This window comes from Alexandromys fortis, unplaced genomic scaffold, assembly GCF_014885135.2.
Source record: "Alexandromys fortis isolate MF-2015 unplaced genomic scaffold, M_Fortis_MF-2015_v1.1 scaffold_21, whole genome shotgun sequence".
NCBI lineage: Eukaryota > Metazoa > Chordata > Mammalia > Rodentia > Cricetidae > Alexandromys > Alexandromys fortis.
This window is the reverse complement of record NW_026067905.1, coordinates 15,400,872-15,423,479: the sequence shown is the minus strand read 5'-3', so window position 1 is coordinate 15,423,479 and position 22,608 is coordinate 15,400,872. Positions and strand designations below refer to the sequence as shown.

General features: G+C 46.0%; 1 protein-coding gene across 3 annotated transcripts in view; it reads right to left on the bottom strand.

Moving 5' to 3' along the window:
* Npl (N-acetylneuraminate pyruvate lyase) overlaps positions 1-22,334 on the bottom strand; it is a 39,479-nt gene extending 17,145 nt beyond the window's left edge. Inside the window, exons 1-7 of one of the 3 annotated variants that reach the window (XM_050135358.1) lie at positions 21,991-22,332; positions 20,594-20,634; positions 17,736-17,819; positions 8,052-8,125; positions 7,101-7,188; positions 5,727-5,784; positions 2,896-2,971 (exon numbers count right to left, since the gene is read on the bottom strand). In XM_050135358.1, coding sequence (XP_049991315.1) covers positions 2,896-2,971; positions 5,727-5,784; positions 7,101-7,188; positions 8,052-8,125; positions 17,736-17,803 — 364 coding nt within the window. In that variant the 5' untranslated portion in view covers positions 17,804-17,819; positions 20,594-20,634; positions 21,991-22,332. Of the gene's footprint in view, positions 1-2,895; positions 2,972-5,726; positions 5,785-7,100; positions 7,189-8,051; positions 8,126-17,735; positions 17,820-20,593; positions 20,635-21,990 lie in introns of all 3 variants that reach the window. The other 2 variants (XM_050135360.1, XM_050135359.1) reach the window with 2 other exon arrangements.
* Positions 22,335-22,608: the final 274 nt, after the last annotated feature.

Here is a 22,608-nt window from a genome sequence, read left to right as displayed (position 1 = left end):
AGCCTGATATACATAGCAAGTTCCAGGCTAGCCAGTATTGCATAGTGAGACCCTTTCCCCAAACAAACAAACAAAGAAAAAGAAGAAAGAAAGAAAGAAAAAGAGTAAAAGGTTCCAGGGAGTCTGGAAGATGGTCTAGTCAGTTCTTGTTTCTTTGCTTGTTGAATGAGGACCTGAGTTCAGATCCTTAGAACCCACAGGCACAGCAGTGCACGCCTGTACTTCCTACACTGGGGAAGTAGAGCCAGGTGGATCCTTGAGGACTGCCAGCCGGACTCTGAACTCCAGACCAGTGAGAGAGTAACCCCGTCTCAGTGATTAAGGAAGACATTCTGACTTCCACATAGGCATGCATGCAAGTGTCTCTGCACACATGTGCACACACATGCACACACAAATTGGAGCTGAGGGTGTAGCTCAGTGGTAGGTGTATAAATACTCAAGGGCCTGGGTTTGGTCACCAGCACAAGGGGAGAGGGGTGGGGAAAGCCAGGCACGTACTTCCCCACTATGGAGAGACAATCATTACACATTACTAAGAAAACCAGGGTCCTATCAGGACAGACTCCAGTGTTCTTACCCCAGAAGTGTGACAATGACCAACAGGGACAATTCTACAACAGCAACAGAGAGAAACCTCAGTTTTAAGATGGAGTTATAGCTGGGCCTGGCATTGTAGGCCTGTGATCCCAGCTTCCTGCAAGACTGAGATGAGGCGTTCAGAAGTTCAAGGCCAGGGCCTGGGAGAGGGATCCACAGATAGAAGTACTTGTAACACAACCCCGATGACCTGAGTTTGATCCCTGAGATCCACAGTGGAAGGGAAGAGAACTGAGTCTTAAAAGGACTCGTCTCCTCACCTCCATACTTACCTGTGGCCATGTGCATTCACGTGTGGCATATGCATATCTACACACATACACACACACGCACACATGCATGTATGCGCGCAAACACACACACACACATACAGGCACGCACGTATGCACGCACACACACATAAACAGCCCACCTGGGCAACAAGATTAACTCAGGACCAGCCTGGGTAACTTAGACATTTTCTTAAAAATTTAAACAAGAGAGGGGAGTATAGCTCAGCTGTAGTATGCAGACCAGCACACTTGAGGCCTTGGGTTAAATCCCTTGTGTCAAAAGAGCTTAAAAAAGAAAAGGTCGGCGGTGGTGGCACATGCCTTTAATCCCAATACTTGGGAGGCAAAGGCAGGCGGATCTCAGTGAGTTTGAGGCCGACCTGGTCTACAGAGTGAGTCCCAGAACAGCCAGGACTATCACACAGAGAAACCCTGTCTTGAAAAAGGAAAAAGAGTGGTGGCCCAAACCATAAACACTCAACAGTGATGGACACACTTTCCCTTTTGGGACTGATCCGGACAGAGCAGAAGCGAGCCTCTGGCTGTTAAGGAAGTAGGTTTCCTTTGGTCATCAAGTCAGCTGCACTACTGCAGATGACAGAGTAGACCAGGCTCACACTGTGGATGAGCCCCAAGCGGGAGAGACAATTTCATGTGTCATCTCTTCTCTGCGTACCGCGAAAACATGCTCAGCACTCGGGAAATGCTTCAAATCAAGTTGTTATGAATAATTCATCTCTCTGCTCATTTTTCAGAGAACTGCTTACATAAAAAAATTGCAAAATAGCATGAAAAAATGTCCATTCTAAATTTCCAAACTATCAGTAAATAAATTATTTACCTACACGAGGGATGGTTTTCTATCTGCCAACAGTGGGTGTCATTTCATGACAGTTTATGGATTTAATTATGGTTTTAATCATCTGCACAAATATCTCCCTTTCTCCTCCCTACAAACCAGGATATCATATATCCTAGGATGGCCTCAAACTTCCAATGTAGCTGAAGATGACTTTGAACTTCTGATCTTCCTGTCTTTACCTCTTCAGATCTGGGATTTCAGGCATGCAGAACCTGGGGTCCTAAAGCTTTGTGCATGCTAGGCAAGTACTCTACAAACCACACCGTACCCCAAGTAAAAGGTCATAGTCCCTTATCAGTGGGGATAGGGAGATCAGGAAGCCAACATTTCCTGCTATGTAAAGAGTTCAAAGGCCAGGGGTGGTGGTGCATGCCTCTAATCCCAGCACTCAGGAAGCAGAGGCAGGCAGATCTCAGTGAGTATGAGGCTAGCCTGGTCTACATAGTGAGTTCCAGGACAGCCAGGGCTATATAGAGAGATCCTGTTTCACCCCTTCTCGCCAAATAAACAAACAAGAGTCCAAGGGAAGGTTGGGCTCCTTGAGATACTATCTTAAAAAAATACACACATGTGTACACACACACACACACACACACACACACACACACACACACACTTCCTTATACTTGGACACAAATAGTTCCTACAGAGAAACCATCATAGAAGAAGAAATCCATAGTTCGTTTTGGAAAACACTAGGTTTTTTCTTGGGAGGGGGCAGTGTTTCAAGACAGAGTTTCTCCTTGTAGCCCTGGCTACATACATGGCTAAGCATTACTCACTGGCCGGTCAACCTGACACCCCTAGCCTGACAGAAACTGTGATCAGTTTGGCTCTGTTTCTTATTGTTTACCTCAGGAAGTGCTGTGTGACCCTGAAAGTGTGGTTTATACTCATCCAGAGGCTTTGCTGTAGAGGGGGAAGTAGGAGAGCCGTGTGATGGAGACAGAAGGGTTATGTCGCTGTGTGGAAAGAGACAGATTTCCAGAAAGAGAGTTTTCAAGATGAAGTCAAGGAGAAAGTTACCATTGGAAAGTGCGCATTTTCTTACTTACCCCTTAGATAGAAATGTTGGGCCCTCAAGGATTTTTTTTTTTTTTTTGCATTCCCTGGAGGTGGCCTTGGAGCAGGCTCTCAAAAAGGCCACTGGTGCTTACTTACCTTTGCTCTGTGACTTGAAAAAGAAAGGTGCAATGACAGCAATGCCATCAGCTCCGATTTCTGCTGCATGCTGGGCCTTTACAGGAAGAAAAGACCATAACAGAGTGAGTGATCACAGTCCCTATACCCACCAACAAACTCTAGAGTTCAGCAACAACCTCTCCATATTTGTCGCCCTCTCTAGAGAACAGAAAGATTAAACCATTTAATTAGAACAACGGTTTGCAACCTTCCTAATGCTGTGACCCGATAATAATAATAATAATAATAATAATAATAATAATAATAATAATGTTGGAGTGACCCCCCGACCCATAAAATTGTTTTTGTTGCTACTTCTTAACTGTAATTTTCCTACTGTTATGAATCGTAATGTAAATATCTGTGTTTCCTGCTGGTCTTTGGGTGACCCCAAGGGGTTGAGACTCACAGGTTGAGAACTGCTGAATTAAAACGTCATTCCAGGAATGTCCCAGGTTGCTGGAGAGACACCTGGTGTAGGTAAGCTGAGTGCTTACTTTCATGTTTGCATACCTGTCTCTGGGCCATCTCACTGCCTCTCTGGATTTATTCTCACTCACTGACTTTTTATAAGATTTATTTTATGTGTGTCCATGCATGTACGCAGGCATCCAGAGACCAGAAGAGGTGTCAGGTCCCCCAGAGTTGGGGTTACAGACAGTGGTAAGCCGCCATGTGGGAATCAAACTGGGGTTCTCTGGAAGGCAGTGTCCTTAATCTCTGAATCATCTTTCTGATCACCCAGAATCTATGTTGCTGGCTTTTGTTTTTTTGAGACAGGGTCTCACTATGTAGCCTTGGCTGGCCTGGAGCTCCCATGTAGACCAGATTTGAACTTATATTCCTCCACACTTAGGCTCCCTAGGCTAATCTTTTCACCTTCTGAAAAACAAGGATTATAGGCCCGTGCCACTCTGCGTGGCTACTTGGATTTCTGTCAGGATACACACACAACAAAATCCTACCACGCCACCAAAGACACTTTGCTAAGACACAAGCAGCTCATTTACAACTGTTAACAGAGAAGCCTGCTTGTATAATTTTTCTTCCACTGCTCTGCCTACTCAATGGTATTATCTTTCCCATGGGATGGTATAACAGTCATATTTCAAGTTGACATTACAAATTGGGAATGCAGATGAGAAAGGTTAAGAAGAAAAAGATTATATATATCACGAAAGATACATAGCACCATGCTTTGACAGCTTCTTGAATTCCCCCAGGGAAAAGTATAAAGGACGTTTCTTCTCCTTGGGCATTCATAACACTTTTAAAATATTTTATGAATATAGGCGTTTTGTCTATATGTATGTCTGTGTACCACTGTGTGCCTGTGTAATTTATCTCACTGTGTAGACCCTCTGGTCTGGAATTCACAGAGATCCACCTGTCTCTGCCCCTCAAGTACTGGGACTAAAGGCATCTACTACCTCCTCCTCCTCATTTATTATTATTATTATTATTATTGGTTTTTCAAGACAGGGTTTCTCTGTGTAGCTTTGGAGCCTGTCCTGGAACTCGCTCTGTAGACCAGGCTGGTCTCAAACTCACAGAGATCCGCCTGTCTCTGGAATTAAAGGTGTGCGCCACCACCCAGTTTATCTTTATTACTTTTTAGAAGTCTCTCACTGGACCCAAAGCTCATCCAGTGGGCTGGGCTGGCTGACAACTGAGCTTTAGAGATCTGCTGTCTCCACCCAGCCTAAGGCTAGGGTTGTAGGCACTGTAGCCACACCCATCATTTCACGTGGTTCCCCAGGGTCTAAATTCAGGTTGTCCTGCTTGCTGCACGTGCTTTACCAACTGAGTTGCTTCCCTACCCATCTCTTTAGTTATTTACGAATATTTTACCGCCATTACACATTAAATCCGAATAGTAAGGGAACAAACATTTCACGAAGAACTGGGCTAGACGAAAACCGTGTAATCATGGAGCTAGAGTATCCTGGGGACACAGTCAATGTGCAGGTGTACGGGGACTGGGCCTTCTGATAAACAATTTAAAGCCTCTTTGTACTTTAATTTCTTAATTAATTCGCCCGGCCTCAGAACCATCACCATCTACTTTTGCTTTGTTTTCTCTTGTGTGGCCCGCATTGTCTTCTACCTCCCAATGCCCCAGTTTCAGTCTCTGGGAAGTTAGGATTACAGGTGTGTGCCGCCATGCCTGGCTTCTGTCTAGCTTTTTGCGCAAACCTAGCTCAATCACTAAACCCAGAGTGACCCGAGTCTCTGCATCCTTGATCCTATGTCCTGGCTGAAGACTGTATCTAGACAGTTTTTACAGTTCTGCTGAACAGTGGTCTGATATGTTTCTGGTTTACAACTTTGTTTTTTATATTTGTTTTTTGTTTGTTTTTGGGTTTTTCAAAGGGTTTCTCTGTGTAGCCCTGGGTGTCCTGGAACTCGATCTGTAGACCAGGCTGCTCTTGAACTCACAGAGATCCTCCTGCCTCTGCCCTCTGAGTGCTGGGAAGAGGCATGCACTACCACCACTGGCTTTGAACCTCTAAAAGAAACATTCTCCAGGATAGCCCCACGGCCTATTCCCTTTCTGTCCAGCAGATGGCGATGCCTCTCATTCCCCAGAGAAGACTGATGCTGGCTTAAGTTCTGCATTTACAGCCAACCTCAGCTCTATTTGAGAGAAGTTCCCTTGTCTCTTGTCTTCCAGTTGCCATTTCTTTTGAGCTACTGCCTTTCCATGGCCCCGTGCCTGCTTCAGCAGTCCCACACTTGATCTCTTCCAGCCAAATATAGGACTGGTTTGAATTCTAGCATAAGAATGAAGGCCCCTTGAATATCCATACCAGTTCTTGTGACTCTTTCAAGCTTAGTGCTCCCACGTGAATTACCACCTGGTCCAACCTGCGAGAGAGAAGCAGTGTGAACCGCCCGGAGTTTAGAAGAACACAGAACGGCTGCACCATCCTGTTGTGCTGGCTTAATAGCCTCAAGACTAATACAACAGTTGAATCAATTCTATCATGGTTCTTGGGACCCACAACATGAAACAAGAGAACCCATTCCCCAAAGTCGTCCTTTGACCTCTATCCACATGCCATGGCACAGGAGTTTATGTACATGTATGTGTATGCCATGTATATATACATACAGTATAATAAAAAAATCAAAACAAACACAAAACTAAACAACAAAAACTCCAAACCCCACTGCTAGGCAAGAATAAATGAAAACAGGGCCTAGTGGCACAGGTCTGTGAGCTCTGATACTTGGAAAGCGGAGGCAGGAGGACCTCAAATTCAAGGCCAACCTGGGGAACTTACTAAAACCTTGTCTTCAAATCATAACAAAATTAAAAATACATTATGTAATACTCTCAAGGAATTTTAAAAAATATTATTTAAAAACTAAAAAGTAGGCAAGAATAAATAAAAATAGGTCCTAGTGGCACCAGGTCTATAATTAATTCCCAACAACCACAGGAGGATCACAAGTTCAAGTAAACCTTGTGAAGTTATGGAGACCCTTATCTCAAAATGAAAAATACAAAAGTCCAGAGATATCTGAGCTAGAGCTCAGGAGAACGGCGCTGGCCTAACGTGCAGGAAGCAGCTCTGGATTCGATCCCTGGCAGTGCAGTTTTAAAAAGTGCATGAAGATATTTTCTGTGCTCATTTAGCAGATAAACTGGCCCGAGGAGGAAGTTATTTTAGGGCTAGAGAGATGGGTCAGCATTTAAAAGCACTTGGCAGCTCTTTCAGAGGAGCCAGGTTTGATTCTCAGTACACACATGGTGACCCAGGGACATTCAATAATCCTGTATGTGTACCGGGGGTGGTATTGAACTCCAGTTGTTAGGCTTGTATGGTCATGGGTTTCATCACAGCCATAGAAACCATATCCCTTGACAGAGGGATGATATACACGCTAGCAAGTCACCTTCCCCTTCTCTCTCTCTCCCAGTCCAAGGACAGGAACCTGGAGAAGACTTGCCTTCAAGGTGGATGAGAGACAGTTTATGAAAGGGGGCAGGTGTGCTCTGTGGTCTGGCTACCCTTCCATGGAGAAGGGAAGGCTGCTTCTCGCCATGTGTGGGAGGCTCAGAGCCCCTGATCTTGCCCCGCAGCTGACGGGGAGGTGGCAGGGCTCGGACAACGGGAAAAGCCTTGCTCCGTCTAGACCTTGCCCATGGACTGCATCTCATCCCAGCAGTTACTCACTTGTTCCTTCCCTGTGTCACCCATTCTGCTGCCACCTGGCGACGCTCAGAGACACTCAGGGACAGGCCTTCTCCCGTGGTGCCATTCACTGTTGCAAACAAAGAGGTCAGTCAGTGGGACCAGTCAGTGCCTTTTGTTCTTCCAACCCTGAGTCTGGAGGTGGAGGGTAGGAAACCCCTGCTTGAGAGGAAATGGCACACTGAATAAACAGAGGATGGAGCCTGGAGCGGGAAGTGCCTCTTGGCCATTTTTACCTAAGACTTGGTCTTGCATGCATGCCTGTAGGCCAGAAGAGGGCACCAGATCTCATTATTAGATGGGTGTGAGCCACCATGTGGTTACCAGGGACTGAACTCAGGACCTCTGGAGCCTCGTGGGCTTTCTTTCTACCTTTATCTTATCAAAGATAATGGGGAGGCCAAGCTGTGACATGTACTGATGTGGGTGCTGGGAATCAAACCAGGTCCTTTACAAGGAGAGCAAGAGTCTTAACCACTGAGTTACCTCTCCAGGTCTTTAGATAGGGTTTCTCTGTGTAGCCCTGGCTGTCCTGGAACTTGCTTTGTAGACCAGGCTGGCCCTGAAATCAGAGATCCACACCTCTACCTCTCAAGTGCTGGCACTAAAGGCATGCCAGCTACAGTATCACTTAAGCAGGCTTTGCTGTTATTCTACTGCCTTTTGGTTTCATGATCTCAAGAATCTCTATGCTAGAGAGTTTTGTCTCTAAATGGGGATAAAAACAGTATGCTTGTTGCACACTGTCAAATGAGATACGCCCAAGGAATCTGCAGACCTAGTATTATGGAGTCTATACACTCAGAACATTTAGTTATCCCAGCAGGTTCCACTATAACCTCTGACACATGCCCAGAGGTCCTGGTCAGGTGAGGTCTACTACTAGCTAAGACTTGAGCTAAATACATACAGAGAATTCACGAGGTGACTTACCAAAAATGTTCTTCACGCCCTGTTCTTTAACCAGGTAATCCACATACTGACCAATTACAGGAAAGTTGATTTCTCTGAAAGACAAGAAAAATAAGTAAGAATGTCTTTTTTAGGTGATTATTCAACCAGTTCACCGCTTAAGAACTGTTCATATTAATAATTATTAAAAATCTACTGCAGGGCCGGGCGGTGGTGGCACACGCCTTTAATCCCAGCACTTGGGAGGCAGAGGCAGGCAGATCTCTGTGAGTTCGAGGCCAGCCTGGTCTACAAGAGCTAGTTCCAGGACAGGAACCAAAAACTACGGAGAAACCCTGTCTCGAAAATTAAAAAAAAAAAATCTGCAGGGTTGTGTACATAGCTCAGTAGATAGCGTGCCTAGCATGTACCAGACATCAACTGGTGGTAGTGATAATGATGTATATATACAAGTGTGTGTGTGTGTGTGTGTGAGAGAGAGAGAGAGAGAGAGAGAGACTGACAGACAGACAGATAGACAGACAGACAGATAGACAACATGTGTATAGAGGTCAGAGGAAAACTTTTGGGGAGTCTATTCTTTCTGTCCATCATGTGGGTTCTAGGGACTGAACCAAATCATCAGGTTTGGGGATGTCGTAAACACCTTTACCCACAGAGCCATCTCAGCAGCCTGGTACCCTTCCCTTTGTTTTCAGGAGAAACCTTCTTGTGCAAGGCAAGCATTCCCAGAGGCGCTTCCGCCACTTTAATCCTTTCATAAGTGCCCCATGACTGTGAGCTCAGCGTGCCTCCAGATGGTTCTCCCATCTTTTCTTGTAAAATTATGACCTGGGACTACAGTGATGGTTCAGTGGGTAAGAACACTTGTTGCTTTTGCAGAAGACCCAGGTTTGATTCCAGCACCCACATCGTGGTTTACAATCGTCTGAAACTCTAGTTCCAGAGGACCCGATACCCTGCTCCTAGGGCAACAGCCATGCACGTGATGCACATACACACATACAGGCAAATACATACAACAGCCATGCATGTGGTGCATATACATACATACAGGCACAACACCCGGACATATAAACTAGAAAGAAACAAATCGTTTTTTAAAAACAGTATGACCTTTAGCTGAGAATGCTCAGGAGTGACCTCTTAACTTGATCCCAGGGCTGAATCTGTCTAGACTCCCTAACCAAACACCTATGCTTCCTTTGTTGGGGAGAACATGGTTTTGGAAATAACGCCCATATTCTCTTTGTCTTCACTTTTTCATGTCTTAGCTGAGCTCTCTCAAGTAAGATGTGAATCCACTATGTCTACCTGGACGGTCTCATGTAGCTCAGGATGGCCTCTCCCTGTGTAGCTGCAGCAGGCTTTGAACTCCTGATATTCCTGTCTCAGCTTCTAAAGTCCTGACATTGCAAGTCTGGTCTCCAACAACTGGCTGGCACTTTAGTGAACTCCCACGTGCTCTGCCTGCACTGTTCAGTCTGAAGCAAAATGACCTTGTGAAGATCTGACGCTAAAGGGTGCTTCCCTTTAAAGTCACATCAATTCAAAGATTCGTGAGTGGGCTCCAAAACTGCATGAAATGACCTACCACTATGGAAAATTAAGGTGGCACGGGGCAATGGTGGTGGATAGCTTTAATCCCAGTACTCGGGAAGTAGAGGCAGGCGAATCTTTAAGTTTGAGGCCAGCCTGATCTACAGAGTGAGTTCCAGGACAGCCAGAGCTACACAGAGAGACACTGTCTCAAAAAAAGCAAAAACAAAAACAAAACCCAAAACAACAACAACAACAAAACAAAAAAACAAGGCGCTGGAGAGATGGCTTAGAGGTTAAGAGCACTGGTTCAATTCTCAGCACCCACATGGCAGCTCACAACTGTCTGAAACTTTATTCTAGGGGATCTGGTTCCCTTGCATGGACATACCTGTAGGGAAAACATAATGCACATAAAATAATAATAAATAAATTATAAAAGATAACTCATTAAAACCAAAACCAAACCAAACCAAACCAAAAAAGAAAAGAAAAAAAAAAAAAAAAGAAAAATTGATCCGGGAAGGATGGATGACTGAAGAGTAAAAACTCAAAGGAAAGCAGCGTGGCGAGTCTGGGTTTACTGATGCAGAACCATGGTTACACTGCCAAGAACACAGAGAACTTAGCAGGCTGTCATTTGCGCTTTTGTGCAGAAGGACTGAAGCTGCCTAATTTGTATTTAGCCTTATTACCATTCTTTTCATCTTTACTTATTCTATTCCTTAAACAACAATAAAAAAAAAATCTGGTGCACCTAGATAGCAGACATCAAAGGGACTAGAAACAAAGAAAGAGGAGAAAATTCGGCGATTTTGAGTTTGAAAGGAAAAGATACTGAAAGCAAGGATTGCAGACACAGAGACTGCCTACAGGGGTGAGGGGTGCTTAGGGGGAGTTTTAAGGCCATGAGGGGAAGGCTTTCTGCTGTGGTTCGGGCCCCAACATCACAGCGCTGCCTGCTCTCTGCCCCAGTGCTCCGTGCACACAAACACATGCTGACGTGGGTGGGTACTCACGGCTACTTTGTTTTCAGGCCTGCGATAGTCTGTAACTTCGCCATTAGGAGGCTGTGTATATAATTAACTAAAACCCGAAAGCTATGACTAAGTTAAGAATTAAGGGAGGTTGGGAAGAAGCTGTGGGGTGGGATGTCTGGGGGAGAACCTGCCTCCTCAGTTCCTCCCACTCTTCTGGGAGCTGCCACCTGTCTGGGTCTGTCTGGGCACGCTGTACCCTCAGTCAGAGGTAGGAAGGTGAAACTCAAGCTCCTTCTCCTTCCTCGGTGAACTTCACATGTGCTTTTTTGTTTTTTATTTATTCTGTTTTATTATGCTTGGCCTCAGGGGAAAGGGTTTCCACCCATACTCTCCCCCTTCCCTGCCACACTCCTTCAGGCTGCGCTGGGTGTCAATTCTACTCAGGCTCATAGGAGCTGTATTATCTATTTTTTAAAGAAACGCCTTTAGGAATGGCGCTAATGCTGGAATTTCTAGGGCAATGGAAGAATCATCTAGAAAAAGTTCTCCGCCTGTGCCCCTTTGGAACTACGGCACAGGCTGAAAAGGGGCAGACTTTAGAACACCGTCTATCTGACTGTCACATGTTAAAATTTCTTTCACATAGGAAAAGACTTTTGGGCTGGGGACTTTGGTGACACATTTGCCCTGCAAGCACAAGGACCCAAGCCTAGTGCATAGAACTCAGATAAAAATATACCAAAAAATATTTCCTGACAGGCAGCAGATCCCGGGGCTCACAGGCCTGCCAGCCTAGCCTACTTGGGGAGCTCCAGGCTACTGACTGTTTCAAAAAATAAGACAGATGGCATGGGAGGAACAATATTTTGAGTTTTTTCTGCCTTCTACACGCACACACACGTGATCGTGTGTGTCCACAAACGACTAAAAAGTCATATATCTAATAAGGCTTTTTTTTTTCTTTTGTTTTTTTGGAGACAGGGTCTCACTATGTAGCCCTGACTATCCTAGACAAAGCCTCTCTACATAGCCCTGGCTGTCCGGAACTATGGAGATTCTTCCCCTAGTGTGTTGAGATTAAAGGCCTGAGGCACCACATCTGGCTAAGGCTAACTTCTCAAAATAGGAAGGCCAGCCCTGCACTGTTAAAGGCCCCATGTCCTGCCAGCTACTTCAGAGCTTGCGATCTCTGCCTGACACTTGCTGTAGGTGGTTATTTGCGACTCTTGACCGAGACATTCAGTAGCTCACTCACCAATGGACCCAGGGCCTGTAAGGTGGCGCAGCAGAAAAAGCTACTTGCCACGCTCTGGCATCTGACAGTGAAAATGCAACTTTTTCTTGATATTTTGGCCTCCCTCCCCCCTCCAGTTTACTGCATTGTCCAGTTTGAAATGATCTTGTCTGAGTCTCCTAAGGAGCTAGGACCACAGGTACGCATTAGTGTACCCAAATAAAATTTCTTCAGCTATGAAATAGAGCTACAGGTCCCCGGTCCCCGGTGGAGGTGTCAGATGAAACTGGACTGCACGGATAAAATGCCCATCATGATGACTGACATGCAATGTTTGTTCAGTCAAACACTGACTTCCTTTCTCCAACAGTCACATTAGTTATCCCTGTGGCACATTCCCTGATAAAATGACAAGTCGACTCTGTTAGATGCTGAACATATAAAGATAAATAAGACACACGTTTGGTCATTGTATGATGCCCACCCTAAGGTAAAACAGCTCAAATCCTGCTGGAAAAATGCAGGCACAAAACAATCAAACGTTATCGTGGGTTGCAAGATGGCTCAGTGGGTAATGGCACTTAAGGCCAAGCCTGACAACCCGAGTTCAACCCCTGGGATCTCCATGGTGGGAGGAAAGAACTGGCGGCCACAAGTTGTCTTCTGACCTTCATGTGTGTACCGTGGCACATGTACCCCCATACAGATATAAAATAAAGAAGTTATGATAAAAGTCATCATAAAACAGATGCATTTGATGCAATATAAAAAGGTATACACAGAGTACCACAGGGGGGTCACACAGGAGGGAGCCTCTACCCTTTTCTTCTCTTTTTTTAAAGAAAAAAATGGGAAAAATTGCTAAGGATGGGTTGGGGCTTGAGAAATGATACCCCAGCTTATGATGCTTAGTACACTAAGAGCTTTGAACTAAATAGTTAAAAGTCCTCATAATCCGCTGGGGGGTGGTGGTACACGCTTTTAATCCTAGCGCTCAGGAGGCAGAGGCAGAGGAGTTTGAGGCCAGCCTGGTCTATAGAGTGAGTTCCAGGACAGGCTCCAATGCTACAGAGAAACCCTGTCTCGATAAACAAAAACAAAGCAAAACAAACCCCCTGAGAATCAGGGACTTTCTGACCTGCTGTTGCTTCTCCTGGGTGCAGGGTGGATCACTCTTGGAAATTCTCTTACTGGACATCCCTCCAGAGGGACAATTGCTGTCCTATGTCCTCCTGAAACCTTACCTAGAGGTAATCACCTGCGGTGACTAGGAATGTCACCATGCCAGGACAATCTTTCCAGAGAACCATTTACAAACTACTGTTTACTCTGGGCGTGGGTATTTCCCTCTAAAAGCGCCTGCAGTCCTCCCACCCCCCACTCACTAAAGAGGATGCTCAAACCTAACCCAAGTTGTCTCTTTAGTGTTGTGTTTGGCATGGTTGCCATTCCCAGGCCTGGCGAATGAGTGTTGTATCTTCACCCATCTATTGTTAGTGTGTTTCAGTGAAGGGGAAGATGAACTCTTCAGAGGGGGAGGAGGAAAAGAAATTCCTCCCTTTCACTCCTGCAAACATTTGGACGGGTAAGCTGATATGTTAAGGAGAAGGTGTCAGTGGAAAAAGTCGAGAAAGCAGAATGAGACAAGGTACGGAATCTGGGAAGAAAGAGAGGATGTGATGCTGTTTGGGGAAACAAACAAAGCCAGAAATGAAAGGCAGCTTGTGCAGGACTCCTGTGTCTCTGGGAGTCTGGCTTTCAGCTGCAGGCTAGTTCATCTTCAGGCTCTAACGAACCACCATTAGAAGGCAGGTTCTGACTGTGGGATGTGGCAGGGCCCAAGGCCTGAGATCCTATCAGGTTCCTGTGTGGTACTGGAATAACTGGTCCAAGGACCGTACAGTGAGAAGTAAGGCTTTGGAAGAGGAGAGACAACCGGCTCCAGGAGAGGGGAATGATCTGCCAGATTTACTTACGAGGATGCTCACTAGGCTGCAGGGTGGAGACGGACTGGTGTGGCTAGAACTTTGAAGTCTTACCGAATTGTGAAGCCCACAGAGTCACTAATGGTGTCAGAACAGAGTACTGTAGACACTCAAGCACCAGAGTGCTTTAGGGCTGAAGTCTTCCTTTGCAGGACGTGAAGGACAGCTTGTCTTTATCTTTGTGTGTGTCCTTGTGTTTGGGTGTGTTCACGTGTGACAGAGCGTGTGCAGGTCGGAGGATAGCCTCAGCTAGCAGTCCTCACTTGGTACCTTGGTTCAGACAGGGTCTTTTGTTTGCTGCTGTGTAATCCAGGTTAGATAGCTCTAGAACTTCCCAGAATCCCTCTGGCTTTATCTACTGTCTGGGGATTACAGACAAGGGCTACCATGCCTGTTTTTTATGTGGGTCCTGGGGATTTAAGCTCGACCCATTGGGTCATTTTGCTAGCCCAAGGACAGTTTTTTTTAAGGCTTATTTATTATTTTTTCAGGGTGTGAATGTTTTAGTTGGATGTATGTTTGTATACTATGTGAGCACCTAATAGCTGAGAAGTCCAGAAGAGAGCACAATAGAACTGGAGTTAGGAGTTAAGGACCCTTGAATGTCAACATGTGGTGCTGGGCCCTTTACATGGGCTGCAAGTTCTCTGAATCACTCAGCCGTCTATCAAGGACTGAGTGACAACTCTTAAAGGCAAGGTAGCTCCTTGATATAAACCTGGAAGATACTTTGTGGGGGAGGGTCAGGGTTTCCTTGTGTAACCCTGGCTGTCCTGGAACTTGTTCTGTAGTCCAGGCTGTCCTGGAACTCAGGGAGCTGCCTGCCTCTGCCTCCTGAGTGCTGGGATTAAGGGCATGCGGCACCAGTGGCACTGGCAGATACTTTAAAGAAAACTCGTCTATGTAGTTTTTTGTTTTCCCCTTCTAATTTCCCTATTCTAGGATACCATCTTATATAAGAGCCAAATTATTAGCATTTATGAGATTAAGAAGAAAAAAAAGGCTGGGCATGGTTTTGCACACCTTTAATCCCAGCACTTGGGAGGCAGAGGCAGGTGCATGGTTATGTATGGGGTAGGGCCATTATCTGACCATGCAGGCCAAGAGGCTGCCCTAGTCTTTATCTCTGTGAGTTCAAGGATATCCTGATCCAAAAATCAAGTTCCAGAACAGCCAAGGTTATTCATATGTGTGTGTGTGTGTGTGTGCGCGCGCGCGCATGCATGCAATAGTTTGTATTCAGTTACTTGGCATCATGGAGCTGTGGTTTTCTGTTGCAGTTCTGAAACACTGCCACAATGCCACATGACCTGGGCGAACTACTACATTCCATGTGCCTTTTCTTTCCATCCAGTGTTTTGGAAACAATGTCAGAAGGCCAGCTTTTACTGTGGCTAAACAGGTTAATGTCCACTTGTTCTTGGGTATCTAAAGCACTTTGTGTATACAGGAGTGGCTTTCTTTGTTTTAATTGTCTTTTAGATTGGTTTTAGATTGGTTTAATGTGTACGGGTGTTTTGTCTGCATGTAAGTCAGTGCACCATGTGCATGCCCGGTGCCCTCAAAGGCCAGAAGAGGGCATCAGATGACTGGATAGATGACTGTAAGCTACTATGTGGGTGCTGGGACTTGAACCCAGATCCTTTGGAACAGTAGGCAGTGTCTGAACCACTGAGCCATCTCTTCAGTCTAAGAGTATTTTGATGGGACAAGTGATGAGAGAAAACAGAGTTAACATAGCTCAGGCTGCCCCTGCCCTCACTGAGTGGTTAATTTACTTGCCTTCAACAAATTCTCATAGTAGTGAGTTTGCAGGTGTGTACAACACCCCTAGATTTCAGAGACCTGTTAGTCACCTCTAATACTCTGGGTCTGTGATTCCAGGGAACAGCAGAGTAGGGAAGGCCACACAGCCGCTCTCAGTGTGTCCCAGATGAAAAGGCTGCTTGGTAAAGCCATCTCAGAGGTTAACACAGCAAGGACAAGAGGGAATGTGCTGAGCTAAGTTTCAGACAGGATCTGACTCTGTAGCCGGAAGCAAGTCCAGCCTGCTCATGTAGTCACATGGCTACTGCTTATCTACCCAACCAGTAGCTGAAACTGAAAAACAGCTGACTTCAGTCTTTCCCAGAAATTGTGGAAAAGGAGAAGTAACAGGGGGGGAAAAAAAAAGACTATTAGCCAACAGAGTGATCTAAATAATATGTCAGCAAGTTAAGTTCCAGGAAGGATGGGAGTTTTTCAGAGAGTCTTGGGCTCGAGATAGCTAAGGAATACGTGACATTCAAAGTTCTAAAAAGGTTACAAATTCGGGAACAGAACTCCCCCCAAAACGGCCTTTAGGAAGAGTACTAGTTGGCACATCTTCCTCTTATCCTTGTCTCTGGTCACAGTAACAGCTCAAGCTGTTGCCCTAAGTGCAGAGACAAAGCACTGTTCTAAGGATTATCTTACGTAACGCTTATCATTCTGTAGGTATGGGGTAAGTTTCTTTTCTTACAAGAGGAGGAAGCTTAAAGGTGGCAAATTCACCTCTGATGGGTCAATAACATTCAGCACAAGGAAGTGGCTGCTCCCCTTGTGTCAAGTGTCCAAGGAGGAGCATAGTCATGTATGATGCATGGTCATGTATGATGCATGGTCATATACAAGTGTATGGTCATGTGTGGTGCATAGTCATGTATGGTGGGGCATGGTCATGTATGGTGTGTGGTCATGTATGGTGCATGGTCATATACAAGTGTATGGTCATGTGTGGTGCATAGTCATGTATAGTGGGGCATGGTCATGTATGGTGGGGCACGGTCATGTATGGTGTGTGGTCATGTATGGTGCATGGTCATATACAAGTGTATGGTCATGTGTGGTGCATAGTCATGTATGGTGGGGCATGGTTATGTATGGTGGGGCACGGTCATGTATGGTGTGTGGTCATGTATGGTGCATGGTCATATACAAGTGTATGGTCATGTGTGGTGCATAGTCATGTATGGTGGGGCATGGTTATGTATGGTGGGGCATGGTCATGCATGGTACATGGTCATGTATGGTACATGGTCATGCATGGTGCGTGGTCATGCATGGTGCGTGGTCATGTATGGGGTACGGCCAAAGAAACAAAACCAAGCTGGGTGGTGATGGTGTGCACCTTTGACCCCAGCACTCGGGAGGCAGAGCAGGGAATCTATGAATTTGAGGCCAGCCTGGTCTACAGAGTTAGTTCTAAGGCAGCAGAAGATACCCAGAGAAACAGTGTCTCAAAAACCTAACAAAACAAACAAACAAAAAAAAATCAAAACCATAATTACTGATTGCTGTGGGGAGGATCAGCCCACTGTGGGTGGTGACATCCTGGGCAGGTGGTTCTGGGGTGATATACGAAAGGCTGAGCAGGCCAGGGGGAATTAAGTCAGTAAATAGTACCCCTCCATGACCTAGGCATCAGCTCCTGTCCTGTTTGAGTTCCTGCCTGACTGCCTTTGATGACGACTGGCGATATGGAGTATAAGCGAAACCCCAGGTTAGTATTGTAAAATACGCTTACAACATAGAAACACCCAGAGCAACTAGAGGAGAATGTAAAAATTAGAGCTGAATTACATTGGTGGGGAGACTTTAGAGCAGAGAGAGGGTGGACCAAGGAAAACACCTTCTGGGAGGCCTTCTCTTTTAGCTACATAAAGTTGGGGAAACTCCAGATCTCAAGAGTAGAAGTAAAAGTTAAAACTGCTTTTGGTAACCAAGATAACGTGTATGAACGTGCTTTGGTTTCTTTGTGGCACGTGTGTGTGCTGATGGATGTGTGTAATGTGGAGTGGATGTGTTTTTGAGTATACATGCATACGGGCACATGTTTACATGTGCAGACCACCCCAGAGGTGCAGCGACTCCTGGAGCTTCTGACCTTTTCAGTGGATGGGAACAGGACCCACTGTGCCCCTGCCCTTCCCTGCCCCCCAATAGTTACCCATTCTCGGTCATTGGGGTGAGGGTGGCAGCAACAAGACCCCGGAGTTTCTTCTTAGGGAAGGCCATGGAGCTTCTGGAAGGGCTGGAAAACACAGTGTCATTCTCTTTCTTCAAGGAATGTCAATTAATGACCAAACTCCCAGGCCAAAGTTCAATCCCAGGTTAGTATTGTAAAATACGCTTACAACATAGAAACACCCAGAGCAAGTAGAAGAGTAAAAAATTAGAGCTGAATTACATTGGTGGGGAGACTTTAGAGCAGAGAGAGGGTAGACCTAGGAAAACACCTTTTGGGAGGCCTTCTCTTTTAGCTACATAAAGTTGGGGAAACTCCAGATCTCAAGAGTAGAAGTAAAAGTAAAACCCAGCAGACCCAGGACCAGAGCTGCAACTTCACTCTGGGGCCTCAAACACATGAGAAATTGCTATTAAACTGGAGATAGTCAGAAAGAAGGCCTTTTCTTCTCCATATCTTACGGGGGAATCCCAACAAAACCTAGCACTTAAGGGTTGAGTGAATCACAATTAACTAGCCAGATGGTGGTGGCGGCGCACGCCTTTAATCCCAACACTCAAGAGGTAGAGGCAGGCGCATCTCTGTGAGTTTGAGGCCAGCCTGGTCTACAGAGCAAGTGCCAGGCCAGACTCCAAAGCTATACAGAGAAACCTTGACTTGAAAAGAAAAAAAGAATATTAACTATCATCCAATTAACCTATGCATCCTTTGATATTCTAAATTTGATTTTTTTTGGTCTCTTTTTTTTAACAGTTATTTATTGTGGATGTGCCTAGGTATATGAGCACACATATACCACAATACACGTGCAGAGGTCAGAGGGCAACTTTGGGAACCCGTTCATTCTTTTCCCCATGTGGATTTCTGGTTGTCAGGCTTGGCATCAAGCTGCGGATCCTTTGCTTTTTTTTTTTTTTTTTTTTTTTTTTTNTTTTTTTTTTTTTTTTTTTTTTTTTTTTTTTGTAAGTCCTGCTGGCCTCCAATTCACTATGCAGCTGAGGGTGACCTTAAACTCCTGCTCTTCCTGTCTCTCTGGGATTACTGGTGTGTGTCACCATGCTGTGTCCAGATTACGACCCCCAGAGAGAGACCACCAGAGAGGCCCAGACTGTAATAAGAAGCAAGGTTTAATCAGCATAATACAAACATGTTTGGAACTCCTCTCCGTCCCCGTTACAATGAGGTAGAGAGGAGTTGTATCTCCTCTGTGGGGTGAGCTTTTAAAGGCATAACTACAAAGAGAATCTTTGAGCAAGGACTTTTGCTCCCTTCCATTCTGCTAAGTCAGCTTTTTCCTTGTTCTTAGAGCAAGGCCACTGTTCCTGAGTTAGTCCGTCTAGGTGCTGGCTGGGCTAAGCTAAGTGACCTTGTGCTCGGAATCTCCCAGGTGGGAGAGGGGAAGGCCACTATTTTCCTGGGAAAATATTCTGTTAGGAAATTTCTTCTCGCCCCTTTGAGAATAAGGGGTGAGAGTCCTACAACCATACCCATCTCTTCTCGCAAACCGTGCATTACAGGCATGTGCCAACACACTTATTTTTCTGTGGTTCAGGATGAAACCCAGCTTTTTGTGCATGGAAGGCACTTAGCCAATTAAGCCACACGCTCGTTAACACCTGGTTTTCAATTCCTGTCTGATGATGTGGGAGACTGAAGGAGCTCTTCTCATTGCACCTGACGAAGCTCTCCGACAGGGACTCACTGGAGCGAGCAACCTCGTTTCATTCATTCATCTGGATCCGGCGGGCCTTCCCATCGGGCAGAGTGAACCTATCTAGATTAATGCAGACCTAACAGAGCAAATGGGTATCCTGGGAAAGAGCCGGGATCCAGGCAAATCACAATGCATCCGGCACACCTACAATGATGGTAACTCAGGATACCCAGAGTGAGCCGGCCAGTCCTAATCTCTCAAGTTCTTCCCTTTCCTTCCATGAGAGCAGAGACAGGGTAGCTCTGGAGTCAGACACCAAGGGCCCGCGGCTTGGCGCTACCTTTATGTCTCTATGCTTCTTTATCCTTCTGTAATGAGGATGATAGTAACCATAGTTCATAGGGTAAAATGAACAAACTGACACAACACGCGTGATGTGCTAGGCCCATGGTCAGGGAAGCACAGGCTCATTGTTCTCCATGAAGCCCTATCCAGTGGGAACAGTTATCTGGGCTAGTGACTCCTCCCGAGCACTCAGCACTTTAGTTTATTGAGGTTCTGAGTCATTTAAACTCTGCTATCTTCTTACCTGGGGCTTCCTTCCTCTCCCTATCCTTCTCATGGCTTACCCCATGCTACTTTTTATCTGGATCCGTGGTCATTGACCTAGGTCCAAGAGGACCTTCACGAGACAAGAACATTACAAAGATAAGAAAGCCAAGCGCTTGAGCCAGCCACCATTGAGCATCCTTGATAAAACGGTCTGCTCTGGCTACGTAGACGTTCGTGTTCTTCTGCTTCGCGCTGCACTTAGTTCACGTTTAACAACAACATTCTTTAAGTTCCGATTGGCAGCCTTATGTGTCTTTGAGAGCTATTAAATTAGTAACCACTTAGATGTGGTTTGAGTGGTTAAAAACGTGGGGCCTGCGGGAGACAAAAACGAGGGCTGGGAACCACTGAGAAACCCCCAGAACACCCGTATTTCTAATCTTGTCTCTGTCCTATTCAGAAGACGTCAGCTTCCCGGCCTGCCTGGAAGGTTTCCTCATGCCTGCAGTGTACCAGCCTACTGCTCGAACCCATTCCTGTGGCTGCCACTGGCCTTCCCCTGAGGCTTGTCACCGCTTCACAGCCTCTGTCTCCCACCTCAACCCTTTCAGTGTAGCCCCATTTTTAAACTCACTTTAAGAGTCAGGAAATTGCCGTACATCCAAGGACCAGCACCTGGGAGGTGGAGATAGGAAGGTCAGGAGTTCAAATCCATCTGTGGCTACTTAGTGAGTGGAAACCAGCCTGGGTTTTGTAAGGCCCAGTTTCAAGGGCATAAAAATCAAAACAAAACAAAAATCAGAGGATTCATCCAGGCAGGGTGACTGATCCCAACACTTGGGAGGCAGGCAGGAAGACCTGTGAGTTCCAGGTCAGCCAGGGCTACACAACAAAGAGAACTTGTGAAGTGAAAGAAAAAGATACCTTGATCCAAGCTGGAAATTAATTAGCTTCAGAACTTCCCTGAAGAGTTGTTTTTCATTAAAAAAAAAACCTCACAGAAGCCGGGCATGATGGTGCACACCTTTAGTCCCAGCACTTGGGAGACAGAGGCAGGTGGATCTCTAAGTTTGAGGCCAGCTTGGTCAATCAAGTAAATTGCAGGACAGCCAGGCTACACAGAGAAACTCTGTCTCGTAAAACACAAAACAAACAACCTCACAGACTTATAAACCGGATGCACGTTTATTCCTGTCCAAGACTGCAAGTCACCTGAGGCAGGAGGATCAGTCTGAGGTCAGCTTGAGACACTGTCTCAAGGAGACAAAACCCCAGCCGGGTCTAGTTACAGGTGCCATTAATCTCAGCGCTCAGGAGGCAGAGTCAAGCAGATCTCTGTGAGTTCAAGGCCAGCCTGGTCTACAGAGAAAGTTTTTAGAACAACCAGGGCTACATAGAGAGACCCTGTTTCAAGTGCCACCCCCCCATCCCAACAAAACAAAAACAAGCTTTAATAATGAATAATCAGTATTTTTAAAATACAAAAACTTTAAGAACTTGGGAATGTTACTCTCTAAAATTCTTTATAGTTTGAATTAAGAGCAAACGATCACAATGTTCTTACAGCCATGACTTAAAGGAATTTGGACAGTTCTTGTTGAACCGGGGAAGTACCCTGGAATCCTCACAGCTGCATCCACGCCTAGGAACACCAGAGCAGAGAAGCCAGAGCTCTTTTTAAAACAGCACAGTTTAAAAAGGAGCCGGGGCATTTGCTGTACCTCTGAACAAGAATGACTTGAGAAATATTTGACAAACTAGAAATTTGGATATTGAAAAACACAAAGCAAGAAGCCAAAAAAAAAAAAAAAAAAAAAAAAAAAAAAAAAAAAAGCAACCTCTCCTAAAACGAGATAGGTATATTAGAGTCAATGGTTAAATTCTCTTCTGTTCAAAGGCTAAATGACCGATTCAGAAGAGGGATCCTGGAGGCCGGGCTATTCCGGGTCTGCAAAGAATCCCGAGTGTCACTGCCTCTAGGCGGTAGGGACACCCACACAGTCCCTGAGCTCCCCCGTCCAGCGTACCTACCTCTGCTCCTCCGGTTGGCGCCAAGCTCACTTTGGCCACCCTGTTGCTCCTGTGCACGGGGGACACGGTTTCCACTGAGCCAAGCTGTTGCACTTTTCGTTCAGGGGCTGCGGGACCACGTGCGGCCGCGAGGGGAGCCTGGGGGTTGTAGTTCCAGGTCTGGCCCTGGGGCCGCTCTTCCACTGGTTTGAATCCCTAGGCTGGGCACTAGTTGCTCCTCCCTGGGTGTGGCCTGAGCCTGCCCCTCATAAGCACCTACCCTGCTACGCCTGAATCCTAGAGTTCCTCCTGTCTAGGAGCTGTAAGAAAAAGTCTTGGTGGCACTGGAAGTGAGATTTGAGACGTTGTGTCACGAGCCTGCAAAACGTCACAGCCGCTCAGCCGGCACTTGGCTCTCTCCAAGCTGATGCTGGTGCCCCAACCCGGCACTCTCTCCGAGACAAAAAGGAGAAGTGAGAAGATTTTAAGAGTGGATTATAGGTCGATTGTGGTTGTGCACGATTTTAATCCCTGCACTGGGAGACAGAGACAGGCAGATTTCTGAGATCCGCTGCCAACGTCCACAAGTTCAAGGACAGCCAGGACTACACAGACACGGCAACCAGTCCTCTGGTTGTA